Genomic DNA, 25,369 nt, shown 5'->3' with positions numbered 1-25,369 from the left:
TGCCAACCGCCGTTAAATCTCATAGAAGAACAAGAAGGTGGCGTTTCCACTCACCACCAAATATGGTGATGATACGAAGCCCAGTGGTCGGCAGTGGGAGAAGATCGAGTGAGATGGATTTGTCATTGATGAAACATTTGATCTCAATACAGTTTTCTGTTCCCAAAACCAGAATATGTTACGAACAGAGTGGACACATTTTTGTAGACTTTACCCTTTGTCAAAGTTTCTAAAAAATGGTGTTGTTTAGGAGTGATGGTGCGAATTGAGTTATTGCCCATGCCACTTCAGAGTTGGCGTTCCCTAACGGAAATATGGTAATACATGCTAGAACGAGCACTAGTTCTGCACACTATGATTCATTTGCTCCCATTGGAAATGACAGGCTGTGGTCGATCTTGGGTTAGTTATAAAACATCATTGCTTGTGCTTCCCAACGGGCCAGGGTTCCAGCGTCACGGCTAGAAATGATCAAGCTTTTGTCAAATTAAGGTCAGATTTGACATTTTGTAGCAGGTTAGGAGAATTTATGCAACAGGTTAGGATAATTAGGTTAAGGTTAGGAAAAGGTTAGCTAAAAGGACCGTCTCATTTCAAGCAAGCACATTTCCATCAACGGTTCGCCCCTCAATTAACTTTGACCTTTTTCAAAAGGAGGCGAAAGAGGACACAGAAGAGAGGATGCAGGAGGTGAGCAAATCTGATTGATAAAGGGCCTATGAATCGGTGTATGCGAACATGAGTAGATTACCTTGAAAACAAGTCGGACATCTTGGAAGCAGTCTCCAGTTCTTATTATACCTCAGTGGTGCTTCCTCGCCAAAATGAGGCTATCGAGGAGGACCGTCTTCCATTTGCCTTTTAACGAATTGACACTCTTCAAACACTCAACCTCTTATCGGTCACAGAGGAAAGAGGATGTAGGAACGACTTTTGCCCAAATGAGAAAACCACATGGAATGCTCCTCGGTGCCAGGCTTAGATAAAAATTGACTTTCACTGTAGCTACAGAAAAAAACGATACAAATTGTATTGTTTTCCATGACTTATTGTATGTATACAGTGAACAACAACTGTAATAGACTCAATGCAACATCAACCAGTCAAGTAATAATGATACATTCATCAATCACCTTATTAAGTTAATAAATAATAATACATAGATAATAAATAATCAAATACAACAAATAAATAGATAAATAAATAAACACACTTATCTGAATCAAGCAGACATTGAAAAATAACTATTATTACAACAAGAAAGAAGTTACTGTAAATCACAAACAGTTTTTCTCCCTCTCAAACATCATTGCAGGTGCGATATAACAGCAGAATATCTACTGCATGTTTTAGTTTTTTGAACCACACTGCTCAACGCACCTCACCTCCGTTTTGACCAAACTATAACAATGAGGAAAGGTGCTGGGGACAGACAGTGGCGCTGGTTCCATCTTTAACGAGAAGTTGTATGAAAGGACAGCTCGTTTGAGAATGAGAGTGGTTCTTCATCATAACACAACCACCAGACAGGAACTGTAACATAGAAACAGTGTTTGGATTACAGATGTGTAATGGAGTCAAATTGCACTGGATAAAGTCATCCACAGCTTGAAATGGGACCATTGAATTTGATAATTTTCTATGGCGCAACTGGTTTGTACGTCAAGCAGGCGGACACGTGTTTGGAATCAGTGGACCACTGGTTCAAGCCCAGGAAGAGGAAAGGGACAGTGGAGGAAGTGAAGCTGTTAGCAGCACAGTCACACCGGTTACACATGGACTGTTGCGGTTCCCTAAAGACATTGGGCTGGGCCAACGTCAATATCTAATGCTTGAGGTCCAGGGGCCTGGTGTGTTATTGGGCTTCCTCGAGCTCACTAGCACCCCCATCATCCCAACTCTGTTGACAAATACTTTCATCACATCACTCATGAAGAAATGGACAGAGAACTATACAGATACAATCCCACATCAAGTCTGCCCGTCAGGAAGACCTAGATAGATGGGTCATCCTGATTATATTCTAAATTGGCTCATTTTGCTGTGAATACTACATTTAAAACAAGAATGGATCCCTCAGAACCATAACTATGACTGAAAAACAGACAAATGCAACTAAAACGTCTGCATGTGTAATTAGAACTGGGTTTTGAGTTCAATTAATTACACAGGTACTTTGTCTTTTCAGATATTCTGAGGGGCAATCCTAACTGCCATTTAAGTCAAATTTTTCACTTAGTCTCCCATTGACATCAATGCAACATGACTAAGTGGAAATTGTGATTTGCCCCTGTGTGCTTAAAGGAACGTGTGCATCTCCCCACAGTGTGTTCCCAGTAGCCCTAGCTACAGTACTACAGGTCCTGGTGGAGGTTGCTGTGAGGGAGGGGGGTTCCCCGCTCCTCTCTGCCCGGCTCTCCCTCCTGTCTGTGGGTCACCAGTCTCTGGTAGCGGGCTTGGCGCTGGTGGTCTGGGTCCACGTTCACCCAGCTGTTGGCCACCCACTTCACCCCTCGGGTCACAGGGCAGTCCCCATGGAGGGAGTACTCATCCAGCTCACCCATCCAACCTGCGGGACGGGACGGGATAGGGAGTTTAACTAGTGGCTTACGGTGTTAACGGAGAAAACAAGTCATGAAGAATGAAGCAGTGTGTGTTCTGGAACGGACCTTTGCCATCAGAGAGATGGTTGTACCAGAGGAGAGCAGTCCCAGCTGTTGGTTTCACCCTGAGGTTTCCTCTGTTACAGCACTGCTGTGTGTCTGTCAGATCCACACCACCCTGCACTAATGCCTGGAGGACACACACGCGTGCAAACACAACAAAAATGCAGCTCCTCTATGCTCCTGATATGAAGCATGACAAGTGCTTCTCAGTCAGATTCCTTGTCATTGTTCAGCACTATGTTTGCAATAGCAGCACATTTCAGGAAATCGGTAGTCTTCTCATCATTCAACATGAAAGCAAAAACTCTTAGTACGGACAATGGTTATAGTATGGTCACCCACCTCCTCCTCATAGGTGCGATTGTCTGCCACAGGGAAAGTGGTCTCTCCGCCTCCCTCCACAGAGTTCAGGTAGAGTAACACAGTGATGTACCTGGGGAGAAGGAGAGAACATCCGTATATTAAGGGCACTGTCTGACTGGAATATGGAAGGATCAAAGTGCACATTTGTGCAAACAGATGGACACCATAAAAAGATGTATCTATGAAAATTAGAGCAAGCATATGGATACACTGAGACACACATATATAGAAAGAGAGACCTGCAGGAGATCTCGGTGTGTGCCGAAGTGTTTCCGGCCAGGCGTGTGTGTGAGCAGGTGGTCTCTGGATGGGAGGGGCTACTGTCGTGGTGGGCGTGGCTGAAGCCTCCCTGCTCGTAGCGAATCACCTGCAGCGGCTCGCTCAGCTCAACCAATGGGGAGGGCAGACGTGCTAGATGGGTCACCCTAAGGAAGGAGAGAGGCCGGAATAAAAACAGTATGACAACTGAGTTACTATGACAACGGGGTGCGTGTGACAACTGAGTGAGTGTGACAACTGAGTGAGTGTGACAACTGAGTGAGTGTGACAACTGAGTGAGTGTGACAACTGAGTTAGTGTGACAACTGAGTGAGAGTTACCTGTTCCTCAGTGCGTGTAGTATGTGGTGTGACCCTGGTCCCTGATAAAGCCAGGTGTGTCGGCTCTTCCTTTTCGGTTGGCCCTGCCTTGTTCCGCCTCGCTGCTGCAAGGGATGCTGGGACATGCCGTCACACACACGCCTGAACTCCTCTAGAGTTAACACACCTGCAGGGACAACACACAGTTAGCCTCCCAACACAAACACCCCCCTCTCTGCTGCAAATGTTTTTCTCTTACTCGCTCTCCTATTAAGATGTATGTTCACATCTTCCTAATCACTTTATCCACTCTCCCTCTCTCTGTGTAGGGGTGAAATACTGTATGCTGTTACTCTCAGCTCATCTTCCTCTTTCCTATTCTCTTTCCTATTCTCCGATCTTTCTCATCCCACGGCCATTTTCTGTATCTGTAGCCCTGTATGCTGTTGCAGCTCCTCTTTTGCTTTTCCACTCCCTCCCTGTAACTCTCTCGCTCTCTATTACTCTCGAATGAGTGAACCTCCGGGCCCCCTTTCCCCTCATCACCCTATGAAGCAGCGCCCCAGACGAAACAATAGCTCTGGGGTGCAGGAGGGGAGGATGGAGCGAATAAGTGTGGGGAGGAGGAGTACGAGGGATCCGGGGGAATGTTAAGGAAGGAGGTTGGTAGGCCACAGATTTTAATGAGATGATGGGACACATCCGGACTGGGAAATGCAAACGGCGCCTGGCATAATGGCATCAGGTCACACACACCCTTGGCACGCACAAACACTCACCCCGTAATAATACTGGCAGAGGGAAAGCCTGGCACATAGGCTTTGGGAAAGAAATACATACACAAAGCAAATCACATTTTTATTTTATTTCTAACATGCTTTGTAAACAACAGGTGTAGACTTACAGTGAAATACTTATGGGTCCTTTTACAACAATGCAGTTTCCAATTAATTTGAAGGGGTGTCCACATACTTTTGTATGTATGTATGTATGTACAGTTGAAGTCGGAAGTTTACATAAACTTAGGCTGGAGTCATTAAAACTCGTTTTTCAACCACTCCACAAATTTCTTGTTAACAAACTATAGTTTTGGCAAATCTACTTTGTGCATGACACAAGTCATTTTTCCAACAATTGTTTACAGACAGATTATTTCACTTATAATTTCAAGGCCTACCTTCAAACTCAGTGCCTCTTGCTTGACATATTTTGAAAAAATCAAAAGAAATCAGCCAAGACCTCAGAAAAAAAATGTGTAGAGCTCCACAAGTTTGGTTCATCCTTGGGAGCAATTTCCAAACGCCTGAAGGTACCACATTCATCTGTACAAGCAATAGTAGGCAAGTATAAACACCATGGGACCACGCAGCCGTCATACCGCTCAGGAAGGAGACGCGTTCTGTCTCCTAGAGATGAACGTACTTTGGTGCAAAAAGAGCAAATCAATCCCAAAGGACCTTGTGAAGATGCTGGAGGAAACTGGTACAAAAGTATATATTTCCACAGTAAAACGAGTCCTATATCGACATAGCCTGAAAGGCCGCTCAGCAAGGAAGAAACCACTGCTCCAAAACCACCATTAAAAAAAGCCAGACTATGGTTTGCAACTGCACATGGGGACAAAGATCGTACTTTTTGGAGAAATGTCCTCTGGTCTGATGAAACAAAAATAGAACTGTTTGGCCATAATACGTGCCATTGGAACACAGGAGTGATGTTTGCTGATAATGGGCATGTGTACGCCTATGTAGATATTCCATTAAAAATCAGCCGTTTCCAGCTACAATAGTCATTTACAACATTAACAATGTCTACACTGTGCTGTATTTCTGATCAATTTTATGTTATTTTAATGGGCAATTTTTTTGCTTTTCTTTCAAAAACAAGGACATTTCTAAGTGACCGCAAACTTTTGAACGGTCGTGTATGTTTTATAGCTTTTAACCTGTTGGGGATAGGGGGCAGTATTTACACGGCCGGATAAAAAACGTACCCGATTTAATCTGGTTACTACTCCTGCCCAGTAACTAGAATATGCATATAATTATTGGCTTTGGATAGAAAACACCCTAAAGTTTCTAAAACTGTTTGAATGGTGTCTGTGAGTAAAACAGAACTCATATGGCAGGCAAAAACCTGAGAAGATTCCATACAGGAAGTGACCTGTTTGACAAGTTCTTGTTCATCTTGGCTCTTTTTATTGAAGCCTGAGGATCTTTGCTGTAACGTGACACTTCCTACGGCTCCCATAGGCTGAAAAAGCTGAATGATATCGAGGCAGCCCCAGGCTGAAACACATTATCGCCTTTGGTAAGTGGCCGATCAGAGGACAATGGGCTTAGGCGCGTGCACGAGTCGACCCCATGCTTTATTTTCTTTCGTCTTTTTACCTAAACGCAGATTCCCGGTTGGAATATTATCGCTTTTTTACTAGAAAAATTGCATAAAAATTGATTTTAAACAGCGGTTGACATGCTTCGAAGTACGGTAATGGAATATTTAGAATTTTTTTGTCACGAAATGCGTCGTGCTCGTCACCCTTCTTTACCATTCGGATAGTGTCTTGAACGCACGAACAAAACTGAGGATATTTGGATATAACAATGGATTATTTGGGACCAAACCAACATTTGTTATTGAAGTAGAAGTCCTGGGAGTGCATTCTGACGAAGAGCACCAAAGGTAATAACATTTTTCTTATAGTAAATCTGACTTTGGTGAGTGCTAAACTTGCTGGGTGTCTAAATAGCTAGCCCTGTGATGCCGGGCTATCTACTTAGAATATTGCAAAATGTGCTTTCACCGAAAAGCTATTTTAAAATCGGACATATCGAGTGCATAGAGGAGTTCTGTATCTATAATTCTTAAAATAATTGTTATGCTTTTTGTGAACGTTTATCGTGAGTAATTTAGTAAATCTTTAGTAAATTCACCGGAAGTTTGCGGGGGGTATGCTAGTTCTGAACGTCACATGCTAATGTAAAAAGCTGGTTTTTGATATAAATATGAACTTGATTGAACAAAACATGCATGCATTGTATAACATAATGTCCTAGGTGTGTCATCTGATGAAGATCATCAAAGGTTAGTGCTGCATTTAGCTGTGGTTTGGGTTTTTGTGACATATGCTAGCTTGAAAAATGGGTGTCTGATTATTTCTGGCTGGGTACTCTGCTGACATAATCTAATGTTTTGCTTTCGTTGTAAAGCCTTTTTGACATCGGACAGTGTGGTTAGATTAATGAGAGTCTTGTCTTTAAAATGGTGTAAAATAGTCATATGTTTGAGAAATTGAAGTAATAGCATTTCTGAGGTATTTGAATATCGCGCCACGGGATTACACTGGCTGTTGAGTAGGTGGGACGCTAGCCCATAGAGGTTAAAGGTCTTACCTCACATTGGCTACGAAGAGCGAGACACACACACACACACACACACACACACACACACACACACACACACACACACACACCCACACACACACACACACACACGACAAAGTACCTGCTGGGCTGGCCTCCTGGCCGGTGAGTATCTGTCGTAAGTTCTCTGGGCTCAGCCAGGTCCCGTCCCGTGAACGAGAGTGGCTCAAGATCTGGGACAGAAACACACAACCACAAACTAATGAGCTGCCGGCAGCTCTCTATCCCTCCCTCTCATCCACCTGCCTCTCCCTTCCTCATCCCCTCTCTCTCACTTCCTGTCTCTGCAGTAGTCCGTCTTGGTCCAGGTCTAGCAGGCTGAAGGTCTCCTCGGGGCTGAGGGAGAGCAGTGGCTGCAGTTCCTCCTCCTGGTCTCCTGGTGGCACTGTGGCCTGGCTCTCCATCAGACCCTTCAGCTGGGCCAGCTGCACCACCACACCACACTCCTCCTCAGACAGGAAGCCAGGAATCTCTGACAGGAACAAAGAGAGGGGGGACCCATATGTCATTGATTACCTGTACAACGTCATGCTCTGGGTAGAAGTGTAATGTATGGGCAGACACAGAATGACCAGGGTTTCCCACACTAATGTCTAGTGCTGGTTCGAGCCCTGAATGCTGATTGGCTGACAACCGTGGTATATCAGACCGTATACCACGGGTATGACAAGACATTTATTTTTACTGCTCTACTTAAGTTGGTAAACAGTTTATAATAACAATAAGGCACCTCAGGGGTTTGTGATATATAGCCAATATATCATGGCTAAGAGTTGTGTCCAGGCACTCCGCGTTGCATCGAGCTTAAGAACAGTCCTTAGCCGTGGTATATTGGCCATATACCACACCCCCTCAGGCCGTATTGCTTAATCAGAGGGTTAACATGGCAATGTTGAATCGTTGTTTCTGATTGGCTTGAAGGGCATTCTAGAGTGTGCATTATTTCCCTATAATGCACGGTATATTTTCATGGTAGAATTCAGTAGCTATAGTTCATTCTTACATGTTCTATGTTTGATCTGCTTTTGAAAGAAGAAGTCGAATTGAAAACATTATTGGAATTGTTGAATTTGATTTTAATAATGGCAAGCTAGGACTGATGGTTTGGTTAGATAAACTAGCAACCTAGGACTGAAACCAGTCCTATATGTGTAGCCATTCACTTGGCTTGCCTAGGACATCAGATAGCCTAGATGTAGTTAGATAGCGTATGTGCAAACACCACCCATCCAGACTCAACATAATGATACTGGAGTCAGTGGTGGTGTCCATGTTAGCATAACAACAGACAACAAGCAGCCTTCAGGTGAGCCCAGGTCCATGATCAAGGATTTCCAATGAGTGCCTTGGGAGATCAGACCAGCGTGATCAATGACTACAGACTTCTCTCTATGTTGCCCTGCTGATGATGATGACGCTCACACATGACTGTTCTATCTAGTAGAACCAAACATGACATGGATGGAAGACTGATTATGTTCCTGGTTTATGTTAATGTAACAAATAGCCTAGTATTCCTGATTGGCTGATGTCAGAAAACCAGAATGATGATCGCTGAGGAGTAGAGATGATTAAGACTTGGGCTAACAGTATACAGTACTTTAAATTCAAGAACCAAAGTTTTTGAAGACAAACAAGTTCTTATCTTTACAGAGTTACAGTAGAAAACGACGCAGGCCTTCTGCACTGCAAAGAGATTGGATACTGCACTGAAAAAGCAGTCATTCTTTTACAACTTGTTAAGAAATAACTTATCTAAAACAACATCTGTCTCGGTTGTGTTTGCTTTAGCTTTCTCTGTGCCGTGTTTGAGCAGGTGTGTGTACACAGGGGCTCTTTAGTGATCGTGGATATGGGGATAATGAGAACTCCCTGGCCCCCCCATCACCCCCACAGGGAGCTATTTGTGGTATGGCCCGACCCATTGACAGTGCTAATGAGCCAAGGCATTGAATGTCTCCCACAGGGGGGTGACTGAGAAAGAAGCTGTATTGTGGTTCCCCTGGGTGAGAGCCGGACTGGTGGTCGCTCATATATAGTAGTTAGTATGGAGGAGTACCAGTATGTCTGTGTGTGGTTGGTATCATCATTCTCATTCAGACCCATTCACATGCATAGGGAGTGTGTGGGAGAGCAAGAAGACCACACAACACTCACCCTATGTGAATATACAACCATGATTTACACATGGACTGTCAGAGGTGACCTAAAAGCACTGGGCTGGACCTGTGTGTTAGTCTAAGGCTTCCTGATCAGATATGAGAGTGCCCAGGACCCCCTGGTAACCCCTTAGCTGCACCCCTGCCTTCCCATCACTCCCTCCATCCATCCCTTCCTCTCCTAATAAAAGGCTTCCGGCTGGACGCCTGGCTGTACAGTATAGGCCTTGTTCCCCACAGCAGACCCTGTACTGTACTCTGGCTGATGAGATAGGGAGGGGGAGAGCGAAAGGGAGGGGCTGATGGCTAATCCCTATTGTCCAGTCATGCATCATTAAGCTAGATGGGTGATATGAATGAAGGGGACTGGGTCTGGCCCCTCTCTCCCTCCTCTCCCTCTGCCTCTCTCTTTCTGTCCCTGTCTCTCCGTGGAGGAAGTGACCTGCTTGTCTGGACAGGAATCAGGTCACAGCCTCACAGTGGGAGTTACCCTACCACCTCTCTCTCCCACACGCATGTTCACACACACACGCTGGGGCGCTCACACACGCTGGGGCACTCACACACGCTCACACACTAAATAATAGGTTTCTTACATTCCCTTAGATGTAATCAGCACAGAACAGACACGCAGTCAGAAATAGTACCAAGTTATCCTCATAAAAAGGTCATGAAATCAGGCATTCCTGATTCATCTGTAAAAATCACTCGACAGTTAGAGAGATGGGAGATGGGATAGAGAGGAGGCCTGGGGTCACGTCGGGATAAACGAGCTTGTAGGGGTATGGGGAGAGGGAGACAAGGGGAAACGGAGGGGATCATTTGAAGAGGGAGTGCAGACTGGAGGGCTTCTTGGGGACAGGAGTGCAGAAAGAGAGCAAGAGAAAGGGTTCCTTTGCCTTTGAAAAGAGAGAGAAAGGAAGGGAAAGGGGATACCTAGTCAGTTGCACAACTGAATCATTCAACCGAAGAGAGGGGAGAGGTGGTGTTCGTGACACGAGGGGGACTCTTTTCCTCATCTCAAGCTGTGGGGGCGGAATGGCAAGTCAGGCTAAGTCAGGACAACACACACACACACACACACACACACACACACACACACACACACACACACACACACAAAGAGAGCATAACAACCTGAACACACACATACAGGTAACTGCCAAAATAATGGAAACACTTGAGTAAATGAGGGATACAAAGTATATTGAAAGCAGGTGTTTCCACACAGGTATGGTTCCCGAGTTAATTCATCAATTAACATCTGAGCAGACCAAATGCTGGGCAGGCCATTATTTTGGCTACCATGGCTATGCCCCCATAGGATGACAATGCCACCATCCACAGGGCAGGAGTGGTCACTGAATAGTTAGATGAGCATGAAAACAATGTAACCCATATACCATGGCCTTCTCAGTCACCAGATCTCAACCTAATTGAACACTTATGGGAGATTCTAGAGCGGCGCCTGAGACAGTGTTTTCCACCATCAACAAAACACCAAATGATGGAATTTCTCGTGGAAGAATGATGTTGCGTCTTTCCAATAGAGTTCCAAACACTTAGAATCTATACCAAGGTGCATTTAAGTTGTTCTGGCTGGTGGTGGCCCAACACCCTATTAAGACACTATGTTGGTGTTTCCTTTATTTTGTCAGTTACCTGTACATTCACACACAATCCTTGATATCCTTAAATCAGTCACTACTACAGAACCCTCACTCACTCACTCACTCACTCACTCACTCACTCACTCACTCACTCACTCACTCCCACTCACTCACATTGGAGCAAATGAAAGTGAGTGGGTTTCATATCTAATCCCATCTCAAGCACTGTCCCACTCCCTTGTACCCCACGCCCTCCCCCCATCGTTAACCCCCTGCTGGCCCACTCCCATCCCTTCCCCCACCACTCTCCTATGCTAATGCAGACCAAGCCTGCAGAGGATACGTGTCACCGCCTGCCTAGTATAAATACACCAATCCCCTCCCTGTCATACAGACCATCACCACAAACACCCAGACACTCTCTCCTGTGTGGATTTCCTTTCCTCCTCCCGGGATGATGCCCGTTCCTGCTCCTCATCCTCGCACCACCTCTAAGAGGACCTCTCCTCGTGCTCCTGCTCTCCTCGTGCTCCTGCTCCTCCTGCTTCCAGCTGGGCCTGGCTGGAGTGTCAGGCTGGAGGCAGGACCTGGAGCTGGGAGTGGACCAGCGGCTGGTACAGTAACCAGGACCAGGGTCAGAGTTGGGTCTAGAGTTAAAGCTGGGTTGGAGACTGCGGATGAGGCCGTGGCTGAAGATAGAGCTGGTGCTACCATCCTGTCCGTCAGCAGTGAAGGGCAGTGGGAGCCTCGGAGCTCCTCCCGCTGTGTGCCCATCCCGGCGGGCATGGCCCTGTGCCAGAACATCGGCTACGCCACCATGAGGATGCCCAACCTGCTGGGGCACGAGTCGCCAGGCGAGGCCGTCCAGCAGAGTGCCAGCTGGCTACCCCTGCTCGCCCGGGAGTGCCACCCCGACGCCCGCATCTTCCTCTGCTCGCTGTTCGCACCCATCTGCCTGGACAGGTAAGGAGGGGAGAGACGCTGGGAAGGTGGAACTACTAGCTTGTCTTTGGAAATGACAGAAATTGTTGGAGGAAAATACAAAGGTATTTCTTTGTAGAGAACAGAGTGTAGAGATGTGTGTACACTAAATAAACAAGTCATTGGTAAAGAGGAGAAAGACGGGGAGACGTGTCTCCTTGAGAGAAGGTATAGTGTAGACTAGATAACTGGTCGAACTTTTAAACTCTTGATGTCATTTTGCATACAGTGACATTTACATGATTTGGCCTGGGTTGTTCCAGATCTTTATCATGATTATATTACAAGCACTTATCTACTGAGTGAGCATGATATCTTTTGGAAAGCTCTTCAAAACAAAGCAGACATTGAGAGGAAATGTAGGTGTGTCTGTCTTCATATCTCTCTCTGTTCCTCTGGGCTGAATCACATCTCCAGAGTGGGGGGCAAAGCAGTGGATTACACAGTGCTGGGAGCTATGCTAATCTGGGTTTGCCTCACAGAAAAGGGCCTGGTTTCACACAACCTACAGGCCATGAAAGGCCCCTCATGTCGTTTGAGTTGTGCTCAGCGGCTGACTGGCCGCTGACCATTTGCCCAAAATGCCAGATAGACTGGGCGAAAAATGGACCAGCCTAACTAGTTTTTTTGTGTGCAAAATGATCATTATCTGGCTAGTAATGGGGCCCTTAACCCTTTACACTTGTGTGAATTGACCTATATGGATAGGGCTAAATTTAAATGTTTCTTGCAGAAGAAATCTGAAAAGCATAACCATGGTAGCAATTGAAAGGGAACAGTTTGGAGATCATGGGAAATGTATTAGATTAAAGTTGAGGACACAACAGTTCACCTGACACAAGACTGATTATATGTGCATTATACTTTTACTCTACTTTTCGCCGCATTTGTTGATAACGGAATCTGAAAACCCTCTGGACATATTCAGTAACACGATAAGAATATTCCTGGAAAATGTGAGGTAGGTGTAACATAAGACAGAAAAATGACAAGGGTTTGAGTGAGAGGACTAACTGTTGTCTTTAAGTGGCCACACAATGCACTTTTATGACTCAAAGACCAGTCTTCAACTATAAGGTGCATTTTTGAGCTCTCCTAGTTGTGCCGTTGAGGAACTACAGTTAGCACACTTGTAGTTGTTTTGTATGGAACACAACCCTGCATCCCTACCATCACGTTTACGCAGTCCAAAAACGGTCCATTAGAAATCGCCATCTGGGTCAGGAGGGCATCATTTGAAAGCTTGTTCTATTACCAACATGACTAGCTAAGTTATAAAATATGATCTTACAGTGTTAAGCTTTCACAAGGCAATTCAGGGAAACAGATAACTTTGGTGCGCATATAATGGAGTCATGAGTGCATTCATGTGCTTATGCAGCGACACATTTTCTTGACAATAGACTAACATAGGCTCATTCTGTTCAGAACAACCCAGGGTATGACACCATGTCATCTTGTAACTGTACATCAAACATAGTGATCAGAAACGTTGACACTGGATATGACATGAGCTTTATGATAGGGAAATGTGGAGTGCACATTTGGACTCCTGGGTGTTCGGCTTGCTTGTATAATGGGCTCCCGAGTGGCGAAGTGGTCTAAGACACTGCATCTCAGTGCAGTGTAGTACCTGGTTCAAATCCAGGCTGCATCACATCCGGCTGTGATTGGGAGTCCCATAGGGCAGTGCACAATTGGCCCAGCGTAATCTGGATTTGGCTAGGGTATCATTCAAATAAGAATTTGTTCTTAACTGACTTGATGTCATTAAACGTCGTTTTCGTTTGATAATTCTCAACGTCTCATCTTTCAAAACACATATAGTCCTCTTAAATGTACAGCATTTCCCTCATTCTGATCTTTTCCCCGTTACCAGGAGGGATGGTGCTTAAGTTCAGAACGTCAGTTAGTATAAAACCCACACGGCACTGTGAAGCGGCAGGTAGCCTCGTGGTTAGAGTGTTAGAGTGTTCGAATCCCCGAGCTGACGAGGTAAAAATCTGTCGTTCTGTGCCTGAACAAGGCAGTTAACCCACTGTTCCTGGGCCGTCATTGAAAATAAGAATTTGTTCTTAACTGACTTGTTAAATAAAGGAGCAGAGCCTGAGCTCTGATGTCGTGTACAGCTACTACATTTAAATGTAGGTGTTTATCAGTGCCCAAATCTGCAATTTTCAATCCGTTACGGGTACGAGTGCAAATCGCTACGGGGGAAAAAATGGGCTGATTTCTGGTCCCAGTGTTTTTTTTTAAAGAGAGAAAACATAGGGTTAAAAAGGAGAAACAAATGTTTCTAAACGTTATCTCATAGGGTGTTGCATCATCTCTCTTCCTCCACATCTTCTCCTTTATTGATTTGGATCCATTCACTAACATACTCTTTTGTTCTCCTCCTGGCTCTTTGTTCTTGCATCCATTTTGTCAACCCCTCTCTCCTGGGCAGGTTCGTCTCTCCGTGTCAGAGTCTGTGTGAGTCAGTGCGGGACAGCTGCGCGCCCATCATGGGTTGTTATGGTTACCCCTGGCCAGATATCCTTCGCTGTGACCAGTTTCCTGCCAACCACCTCATGTGTATCTCCTCTGTCACCAACACCAGCACAGGAGGGCGCAGAGGTGACACACACCACACACACACTATGAAAAAAAGATGCTCTGTTTTCTACTGTCCATGTCAGACTAAGAACTCTGACTGGACGTGTCTGTGATGATTGTTTCAGCAGTGCCCCAGGCTAGCTGTCGGGACTGTGAGCTGGAGGAGGCCTCGTCTGCCAAGGACGTGCTGGAAACTTTCTGTAGGAGTGACTTTGGTAAGCAGAGCTACACTCTGTTCCTTTATTATATTACTATTTTACAGAGATTGGTTCAGATGATGTATTCCAATGTCTCTCTGTCCTCCCTATTGACAATATCCAGATCAAACATTGAGATGTACCCTACCTACCCATCTTAATGCATTTCTCTGTCTCTCTGCTGCCCTCTGTGTCCCCAGTGGTGAAACTGCGTCTCACGCAGCTAAAATCCAGTCAGGTGAGTTTGGCCCAGTTCTCCCTGGCCTCTCGTCTGCAGGTTCTGAAGCACGGGCCTCTCCTGGGAGGACAGATCCGCTCCCGCCTGCAGCTGTGGCTGGAGAGAGACGCCAGCTGTGTACGGAACATGACGCGGCGTCAGCCCCGAGGCGGGACCTTCCTGGTGACGGGCACGGTGCAGGGAGAATGGCTGGTGGTCAACAAGGCCTTTGCCTGGAACAAACACGCCAGGAACCTGATGGCTGCAGCCCGCAAGTGGAAACAGCACCGATGTAGAGGCTAGCAGGGGCTCTGGCTAGGAGCTGAACTTGAGGTCTGAAATGGGTCTGAGCTGAGCTATAGGTCTAGGTGTACAGAGTCAGGGATGTGATTAAAACACCATATGACATCAGCAGGGAGAGAGGAGGTTGTTTGGGGGAGGGTACATTTCTATGATAGACTTCCTGGATTTGAATTACATCCTTGGAGAGCTGGATGTTTCAGAGAGCACCATCCTGAGCTCAGGAGAGGACGCTGCAAAGGACAAGACCTTCTGTGTTTCCTGCAAATGTACATATCTATAAATTATAAGTAAATATCACTGATCTATATTTGTGAGAGGTTGACTGAAATTAAATGAGTGTTTTCAAAGTGTTGAGCTTGCATTCATTCATGATGTTATTGATGTAGTTTGGGTTGTCAGTTTTCATGGGTCTTGTAAGATGGGGGTTGTTTATTAACAGTGTCATCAATCATATTATTCTCAAAGCATTTGAATAACAGATATATATCCTAAACTGTATGTGTGTGGAAAAAGCCTGCCCTAAAGGGTAAAAGGTGCTATTCTTACCAAAGAGCAGAGGCTTGAGGCTGAGAGTCTTCATCTCCTGGATTCTGTCAGGCTTGAGTGACACCCTCTGGACATGACCCACCTGAGGAAACAGTCTACATTAATATTGTAAAGCCTTGGGCATGATCAAAATGAAGTGTTGGTTAGGATGGTGGTCTGCGCCTCGTCGTTGAGTTCGGTCCTGTACCACTCCGGGACAGTAGAGGCCACTGTGAGATGGGACGCTACTACCAAGCACAGCAGTTTCACTAAATACAGCCCAGATTCTCCATTTACAAACTGATTTTGACAAGACTTGGTCATTCATTGATGGTTTGCCATAACAATAAACTTTAATGCGAGGTTGGTTTGGTAACTCTTTAAAACATGAGATTTGCTACAAGCAATTACGTTTGTAGTCTAATGTATTGCACATTAAAAGAGGACTAAAGCTACTAACTGTGCTAACTGGCTATCTAACAAAGCTAGCTAGCTTGCTAATAGACTGATTTGAGTTTCCAACTGGATAGTAGAAGCAAAGGTAACTACCTAACGTTAGCTAGCTAAATAAACCAACACATGTGGAATATTGTACAAGCGATGCCGTGAGACTAACAACCACAGCTAACTAGCTAGCTGCCGTTGAGCCTTTTCCCTCATTTAAGGACGTTGCACTCATCTATTTTGACGTGCCACCGCTAGTATTTAGTACTAGTTAGCAGAACTAGTGGAAAGTCAAAACATAAAGAGTGACATTTTGTTCGAATGAGTGAAAAGGCAGATAGATGTATGTTTACTTTCCACCAAACCATGCCTGGGACTGTTGGAGGAGTTATTCTAGCTACATGTAGTGGCCTCGACTCTTCCTCTCGGTCTGGTTCTAGTTAGTTCGCGAAGTTAGAAAATTGCGGACGTACAGACCACGGCGATCGAACTTGGCTGGCATGTTATTTTTGTCTTCCGGTGGCCACTACAACTGGATGCACACCGCTTGTTTTGTTTTATGATAGTAATAGTATTAGGGCGCCTCATTATCTCCTCACCCGTATCCCCTCGATGCGTGGTAGACTGAAGCTCTGACGGACATCCAGGTCAGGGTCTTGTTGAGGTGGGTCTGACGGGGACAGGCGGCTGTCAACCCCGCTGCTAGATGCCGATGTGTCCCCGTCGGCGCTGACAATATCCGCCGGACTGTTATTGTAGTGTACGTAGAACAACAGCCCAATGATGTTTATGATGTAAACATGGAAGAAGACCATTACCACCACGAAGTAAGCCCGGGAGCAGACACTGCTCTTCTGAATCTGAAGCCGCTCTCGGCCGGGCATTGGAGGGAGGTGCGGAGGCACATACGGTGATGAGTCGCCACACGCATCCATGCTTTCCTGAGATTCATCATCCATTTCTGAATGGATATGTCGATTGCTATAATCCATGACTAGCTAAATGTCTGGCAGGATATTCGTGGAGATGTACATATGCTGGCTTCTTTACAAGATAGCTAGCTGGCTGTTCTGCCACTGTGTGCTAGCGTTAGCTAACGATAGCTGACAGCAGCATCATACATGCAAAGATGGCTAACTATGTAGCTAACTACTAACATTCATTTCACCCATACAGCTTAGCTAGCATGTAAGTCCAGTAGGTTAGCTAAGCGAGTGAGCCTGCCTTCTTCAGACACGACGACAGGTTGTTTTCCTTTAGATACAATACAAGGCAACACTATCTATGACCGTGTTAAATATCCGAAAGGACTGAACTTGCAATGGGATAATCCATATTTCATGTAGATGGGTTTACTGTTGACTGTACCCCTGACAACATCAACTACATAAACAAGAGTAGACGGCTAGCTCTGTTTTCTGAACCTATCAAAACACTATCGCCCTCTAGCGGACGACCCGAATAAAACATTCCAAATTCCGACGCAGTGAGCCTCTGTTACCACACGATGGCACCAAAATAAAGGGAATGGCGATACTGAACTGCAACGTGGGCTACTCTGCATTGGGGAGGTCCGGGTTCACTTATTTTTGTTTGGAGTAATGCTGCAAATACAGTTTTATCTATGGCTGTTATCGGAACATAATCCCTCCGCGCAGTCTTCATCTGCTTATCTTCTCATGGGCTGCCTAATAGCTCTCTCAATTCAATTAACTTAAATTCAAAGGGTTTTATTGGCATGGGAAACATGTTTACATCTCTCTCTCTCTCTCTGTGTGCCATTAGTCACTCTGTTGAGATGCAATACCAGCTATTAATGGTATTTAAAAGAGTATAGGTCGCAAATGATTCTGACATTTGATTTTAAAGGACATTTCCATTCATGAAGGGGTGTAAATAGCAGGTGCATATTGATACCACGAGTTCGACCTTTGGACCACTATGTTACGGGTCCAAATTTGAACTCAATGATCTTAGGGTGTTTTCACATATAGTCCTCTTTAAAAGAACCAATCTCAGTCCTCTTTAAAGTGAACTGGGGTAAAAAAAAGAAAAGAAAGTGAAATAACACATTTCTCTTTGTACTCACACTGCCACTGCCTTTGAATGAAGACTCAACTCTTTTGCCAGTTAACTTCACCTATTTTGTGGGCCGAGTCCTCTTTGCATTCACATTGCTATGTTTAGAAAGGAACCAAGAGCTTTTTCCAACATGCACTCAGGGTTTTTTACAAAGTGCAGGACAAGCCATTCAATCAGTATGTGTTATCGTGCAGCTAGGTTTACCTACTTACATTTTGGAAGCTAATAGATAGCATTTAATTAAAATATGAGACATAATAATTGTGATCAGAATATACACTACATGACCAAAAGTATGTGGACACCCCCGCCCCTTTACTGCTTTACACAATTCCAGACGACGCTTGGCATTGCACATGGTGACCTTAGTCTTCTGTTCGGCTGCTCGGCAAACCCTTGGAACTCGGTAGTGAGGGTTGCAACCGAGGACAGACGATTTTTACGCACTACGTGCTTCAGCACTCGGGGGTCCCATTCTGTGAGCTTGCGTGGTCTACCAATTCACGGCTGAGCCGTTGTTGCTCCTATATGTTTCCACTTCACAATAACAGCACTAACAGTTGACCAGGGTAGACATTCAACAAAATAATTTATTGGAAAGGTGGCATCCTATCGCGGTGCTATGTTGAAAGTCACTGAGCTCTTCAGTAAGGCCATTCTACTGTCAATGTTTGTCTATGGAGATTGCATGGCTGTGTGCTCGATTTTATACACCTGTCAGCAACGGTTGTAGCTGAAATAGCCAAATCCACTAATTTGAAGGGGTGTCCACATACTTTAGTATATATAGTATACTATTTACATGTACATTTGATTGCTAACAGAATAAATAGCAGAAGAATAACTTCAGAATAAATAATGCTGTAGTTGAAAATTGTACACCCAAGTTGGCTACTGGCCCTTTGAGAACTAGAATAGATTTTGTACCCTATGTTGTGATTCTCACCAAATAGGTTGTCCTCTCACACTATTCAAACCCCACAATCAATAAACAGTTTATGATCACAAATTATAATCAAATAATCTGAACTAAAAACTCCACACATTTTGACATTGCTGTGGAACGTTGACAATTTCTAATCAATATCCCAAAATAGCACTTTTTTTTCACACCAACATGCACATCATCATCTTTTTCGTTTTTTGTTCGGCACCTACAGTTGAGGTCGGAAGTTTACATACACCTTAGCCAAATACATTTAAACTCAGTTTTTCACAGTTCCTGACATTTAATCCGAGTAAAAATCCCCTGTCTTAGGTCAGTTAGATCACCAGTTTATTTTAAGAATGGGAAATGTCAGAATAATAGTAGAGAGAATGATTTATTTCAGCTTTTATTTCTTTCATCACATTCCCAGTGGGTCAGAAGTTTACATACACTCAATTAGTATTTGGTAGCATTGCCTTTAAATTGTTTAACTTGGGTCAAATGTTTTGGGTTGCCTTCCACAAGCTTCCCACAATAAGTTGGTTAACTTTGGCCCATTTCTCCTGACAGAGCTGGTGTAACTGAGTCAGGTTTATAGGCCTCCTTGCTCACACACGCTTTTTCAGTTCTGCCCACAGATTTTCTATAGGATTGAGGTCAGGGCTTTGTGATGGCCACGCCAATACCTTGACTTTGTTGTCTTTAAGTCATTTTGCCACAACTTTGGAAGTATGTTTGGGGTCATTGTCCATTTGGAAGACCCATTTGCGACCAAGCTTTAACTTTCTGACTGATGTCTTGAGATGTTGCTTCAATATATCCACATAATGTTCCATCCTCATGATGCCATCTATTTTGTGAAGTGCACCAGTTCCTCCTACTGCAAAGCACCCCCACAACATGATGCTGCCACCCCCGTGCTTCATGGTTGGGATGTTGTTCTTTGGCTTGCAAGCTCCCCCTTTTGCCTTCAAACACAACAATGGTCATTATGGCCAAACAGTTCTATTTTTGTTCCATAAGACCAGAGGACATTTCTCCAAAAAGTACAATCTTTGTCCCCATGTGCAGCTGCAAACCGTAGTCTGGCTTTTTTATGGCGGTTTTGGAGCAGTGGCTTCTTCCTTGCTGAGCGGCCTTTCAGGTTATGTCGATACAGGACTCGTTTTACTGTGGATTTAGATACTTTTGGACCTTTTTCCTCCAGCATCTTCACATAGTCTTTTGCTGTTGTTCTGGGATTGATTTGCACTTTTCGCACCAAAGTACGTTCATCTCTAGGAGACAGAACGCGTCTCCTTCCTGAGAGGTATGACGGCTGCGTGGTCCCATGGTGTTTATACTTGCCTACTATTGCTTGTACAGATGAACGTGGTACCTTCAGGCGTTTGGAAATTGCTCCCAAGGATGAACCAGACTTGTGGAGGTCTACATTTCTTTTTCTGAGGTCTTGGCTGATTTCTTTTGATTTTCCCATGATGTCAAGCAGAGAGGCACTGAGTTTGAAGGTAGGCCTTGAAATACATCCACAGGTACACCTCCAATTGACTCAAATGATGTCAATAAGCCTATCAGAAGCTTCTAAAACCATGACATCATTTTCTGGAATTTTCCAAGATGTTTAAAGGCACAGTCAACTTAGTGTATGATAGCTAGCATATGTCTAATAAGCATAATAGCTGCCTATAGAAAAAATGAAGAGCGAGAGATGTAGGCCACCACTTGTCCTGAATAATTATGCGGGATGTATAGATAATGGGCATCTGAGTAAAACGAGTGATACAGTGTATGTGTGGGCTATAGCCACTTTGATTTTGATTGGAGCGGAGAACTCGGAATTCAAGCTAACCGAACTCAGGCTTTTTTGAAGGGTTTGAGTTCCTTTGGAGTGTTCACACTGCACAAAAAAATTGTCGAACTGCACTGAGTTCACAAAAATGATCTGAAAGGGACCAAGTGTGAAAACGGTTAGTCGGCATTGCGCTCAAAATTATGCACAGCGCGAGTAAAATGGAACACGGTTTGAGGCCTGTTCAGACTAAGGGTGTTTTCACACTTGGTCCCTTTCAGATCATTTTTGTGAACTCAGTGCAGTTCGACAATAATTTTTTGTTGCAGTGTGAACACTCCAAAGGAACTCAGACCCTTCAAAATAGCCTGAGTTCGGTTAGCTTGAATTCCGAGTTCCCGTTCCCTTTTTTAGGGCAATGTGAACGCAAAGTTGCCCAGGTTCGCATGTCATTATTCCCGAACGACGCACTAGACTACTGCAACACCGTTTGCCTTGCCATAAACCCTCACATACAGTTGAAGTCGGAAGTTTACATACACTTAAGTTGGAGTCATTAATACTCGTTTTTCAACCACTCCACAAATTTCTTGTTAACAAACTATAGTTTTGGCAAGTCGGTTAGGACATCTCCTTTGTGCATGACACAAATAATTTTTACAATTGTTTAGAAACAGATTATTTCACTTATAATTCACTGTATCACAATTCCAGTGGGTCAGAAGTCTGAACAGGCCTAGTCTGAACAGGCCTCAAACCGTGTTCCATTTTACTCGCGCTGAACATCATTTTGAGCGCAATGCAGACTAACCGTCCAGAACTAGACCTCCGCTCCAATCAAAATCAAAGTGGTTATAGCCCACACATACACTGTATCACTCGCTTTACTCAGATGCCCATTATCTATACATCCCGCATAATTATTCAGGACAAGTGGTGGCCTACATCTCTTCTAATCTATCGTCTCGCTCTTCATTTTTTCTATAGGCAGCTATTATGCTTATTAGACATATGCTAGCTATCATTATAGGCCTATACAAAATGCAGAAATAAGGACCACATGCCTGTGGCACTTAAGGTATTCCCTTTTGTCTGGATAATTATGAATAAGCAAGTGATTTGAATATTAATTTATGATTAAATTACCATAAATTGCAGATAATCAATTATGTAGAAGAAAAATAATACCAGGAAGATATAAGACATTCGGATGAAACTTGCCTTAAATAATAAGGTAATTTCCCTTGTGTCTTGCTCTCCGAACTTTATTCTGTCTTTTCACACACATTGCCCCCCCCCCCCCCCCACACACACACCCTTTGCGGTGTTTTCCGGGATCACGCCACCACTTCCACTTGGGATCCTGGCGATATGGCTGATAATGGAATGGGACCGTGTTATTGTCAGCGCCAAACAGACAAACCCATAGTGTAGCCATCTTAAAGTCACTGGTCGAATAGAGCCGTAGAATATATTCTTACATAGTCTAAATATTAATTAGTGATTAAATAGGCCTATAGGTATTCCATAGCCACCTCCTTCACTTGCCACCACGTAGGCTACCGCGGTAGCTGCACAAACTTGTCGCATACAATCGTTTGGACTGCCCTATCTACAGGACTGAGCCTCTCACATTCCGATCTTTTCAGGTTCGTATTGTTACAATGTTGCTTTTCTATGTCTGTGACTGACGTTATTATTTTGTGGCTGGGTTTTGTTAAACGTTGTCACCCGTTAGTTGAAGTTCAGCTCAGACGCTAACCATGACGGTTTAGTGCGAATCGTGGGCTGTGATCCTATTGAGATTGCAGTTTTACAGTGGCGTTTAGCAGTACGATGATATGAATTTATCTGAATTGCCTGCTTAGTCGCGAAGGTGTTGATTCTGTATTTGTGATTTGACAAAGGCTACTAGTAAAGTTAGCCCAACCAGCAGCCTCAGACAGCCGACCATCACCAACCATAACCTAGTCAACAAAGCAGGTCGTGCTATGCGGGCTATCCACCTATCTACACCAACAGTGTTCTGGAGGTTAAGCCAAAAACATCACAGGAAAGATCAACCAATGGTCAAAATCTAATTGTATTTTATGCGTACCTTCCACATATCTCGACTACTGTTCTGTAACTTTTGTATGCCCTGTCATACTCTACCCTCCCGGATGCTCTGTTCCAGGAAAACACGAGGAGAGGGACGGAGTGAAAGGGAAAGGCCGGGGTTCCGAGAATCGCGCTTTAACTCAATATGTCGATCATTGCGTTATCGCTGAGAGCCAGTTCACTAGCCTACTATAGCCAATAATACTGACGTCTAGTCCAGCTGGGTCTCTGCCATAGAGATGCCTGAAGTCTCTACATGGGTAGTCCGCGAATGGGACGGTGTTGTTTGTTGCACCATGCATGCATTACAGAAAACATATAAAACAAAAGCATAATGAAGATAATGGTAATTTAGTAATACTATAAAATAATCCTGATATTAATGGCTATATTTTGTCTTCACGATCCGGTAAACCGTCCGTGGTGGGAGTATCATTTACCGATGAATTATTGATGGGGCTGTCAATGGATGTCCGGGTTAGAAATAATACGCAGCGATCGTTGCCATCGAGGTTAATAACGGCGTTATAGCCAGTGAAGAAGTGCACCGGACATACGGTATGTTCTTGATGAGCCGCATAAAATATCTGAGGTTATGAGCTTCCCAGGCCTTTTTAAATGTCAGAGAAGATGCGCATTTTTTTTATGTTGCATGGAAACTGTTGGTTCATGATTCAAGCAGAATTGCCGGTGCAGTAGTTTCCATTAATAAGTTAAAGTGATTACAGGGCCTGCGATGTTGTTTTTGTTGATGCAGCCAGGTGTTGAGAGTGGGTAGCCGATATTCAACCTGCTTTCACAGTCCAGTCCACTGTGTACTGTTGATTCTGGTCACAGAGATTCTGCCTTTCTAATGACATCATCTATTCAATTTCGGGTTCTCACGACTGGGGGGAGTTCATCACATTCCAATCATGCAAATATTTCTGCGTTTTTCGCCATATTCACCACCTCTATTGTCCAGAGTCGACTGCATGAACTCTATTGATTGGTGGCATGAATTCTATTCCTATCTCACTCATGTTGAAACAGAGCGTGACATCTTTTCGATTTGTCATTCAGAAGAAAAACAATGACAAAGACTGTTTTGTCCAGGCAGTTTAATTGTCTAATTGTCTGGCTACTTATAAACCAGTTATGAAACAGTAGGTAGGCTACAATAGCCTATGGCTTATAAGTTTAATGGCTAAGACAGTGTCCGTAGAGCCTTAGTCTTCTGATGGGTCCACTGGTCTTCCACTGTGGCCCAGCTGTGGTCCATTTTAAGGGTTATAGAAGGAATTAATCCGGTGTTTCTTTCTGTGTACTCTCTCTCTCTGCCTCTCTCTCTCTCTCTCTGCTCTCTCTGCTCTCTCTCTCTCTCTCTCTCTCTCTCTCTCTCTCTCAATACACATCATTTATCTCTCCCCTGCTCACTTTCTTTCCTCTATTCCATACATGTCTGTTTTTGTATTTTTGTACTCTTTTCCTCCCTCTATCCTATTTTCCTCCCTCTATCCTATTTTCCTCCCTCTATCCTATTTTCCTCCCTCTATCCTATTTTCCTCCCTCTATCCTATTTTCCTCCCTCTATCCTATTTTCCTCCCGCTATCCTCTTTCCCTGGGAAGATGTGCAGATTAAGAAGGAGGAGAGGAAAGAAACAGAGGAGGAGCCCAGAGACCTAATAAAGAGAGTGGGCTTCCTTGCATGTTATCACTATTGTGTGTGTGTGTGTGTGTGTGTGTGTGTGTGTGTGTGTGTGTGTGTGTGTGTGTGTGTGTGTGTGTGTGTGTGTGTGTGTGTGTGTGTATGTCAGTGTGTGTACATCTCTGTGCATGTTTATCTCAGTGTGTATATCTCAGCACGCATGTGTGTGAGTGTTGCTGTGTGCATATGTATGTGTGTTATTGTTTGGAAGGAAAGGCCAGGAAAATGGATTCTGTAGTGGGGCAGACTTGTTTACTCATTACTCATGCATCCTCAGTCAGACTACTGCTCCAAGCAGGACTCTGAGTGGCACTGAGTGCCCATTTCCCCTTTGCCACTAAGCCATATGTACAGTTGAAGTCAGAAGTTTACATACATTTAGGTTGGAGTCATTTAACTCGTTTTTCAACCACTCCACAAATTTCTTGTTAACAAACTATAGTTTTGGCAAGTCGGTTAGGACATCTACTTTGTGCATGACACAAGTAATTGTTACAGCAATTGTTTACACACAGATTATTTCACATATAATTCACTGTATCACAATTCCAGTGGGTCAGAAGTTTACATACACTAAGTTGACTGTGCCTTTAAACAGCTTGGAAAATTCCAGAAAATGATGTCATGGTTTTAGAAGATGGAGGTGTACCTGTGGATGTATTTCAAGGCCAACCTTCAAACTCAGTGCCTCTTTGCTTGACATCATGGGAAAATCAAAAGAA

The 25,369-nt window shown here is 44.3% G+C and overlaps 3 protein-coding genes across 11 annotated transcripts in view; 2 read left to right on the top strand and 1 right to left on the bottom strand.

Moving 5' to 3' along the window:
- Nucleotides 1–759: 759 nt before the first annotated feature.
- Nucleotides 760–17,473, bottom strand: LOC106566539 (transmembrane prolyl 4-hydroxylase). Its single transcript, XM_014134642.3, has 9 exons — nt 16,660–17,473; nt 15,638–15,719; nt 7,305–7,501; nt 7,112–7,202; nt 3,629–3,794; nt 3,269–3,454; nt 3,009–3,099; nt 2,670–2,793; nt 760–2,569 (listed from the first exon to the last, which is right to left on the bottom strand). Exons 1-9 carry the CDS (start codon nt 17,050–17,052, stop codon nt 2,355–2,357), a joined length of 1,545 nt encoding a protein of 514 aa, XP_013990117.1. The 5' UTR covers nt 17,053–17,473; the 3' UTR covers nt 760–2,354.
- LOC106566540 (secreted frizzled-related protein 5) lies at nt 10,977–15,441 on the top strand. The gene is made up of 4 exons (XM_014134643.3): nt 10,977–11,761; nt 14,226–14,395; nt 14,500–14,589; nt 14,772–15,441. Exons 1-4 carry the CDS (start codon nt 11,253–11,255, stop codon nt 15,089–15,091), a joined length of 1,089 nt encoding a protein of 362 aa, XP_013990118.1. The 5' UTR covers nt 10,977–11,252; the 3' UTR covers nt 15,092–15,441.
- A 4,715-nt stretch (nt 17,474–22,188) lies between the features above and the next one.
- Nucleotides 22,189–25,369, top strand: part of LOC106566535 (cyclin-dependent kinase 17) — a 93,123-nt gene continuing 89,942 nt past the window's right edge. For all 9 annotated transcript variants that reach the window (XM_082959874.1, XM_082959868.1, XM_082959876.1 and 6 more), the window contains exon 1: nt 22,189–22,508. The gene's annotated coding sequence lies outside the window, so the exon portion shown is untranslated. The remainder of the gene's footprint in view (nt 22,509–25,369) is intronic.

The sequence above is a fragment of the Salmo salar genome, chromosome 13, assembly GCF_965601325.2.
Source record: "Salmo salar chromosome 13, fSalSal1, whole genome shotgun sequence".
Lineage (NCBI taxonomy): Eukaryota > Metazoa > Chordata > Actinopteri > Salmoniformes > Salmonidae > Salmo > Salmo salar.
The sequence above is the reverse complement of the archived record's forward strand: the minus strand, read 5'-3'. Positions and strand labels throughout refer to the sequence as shown.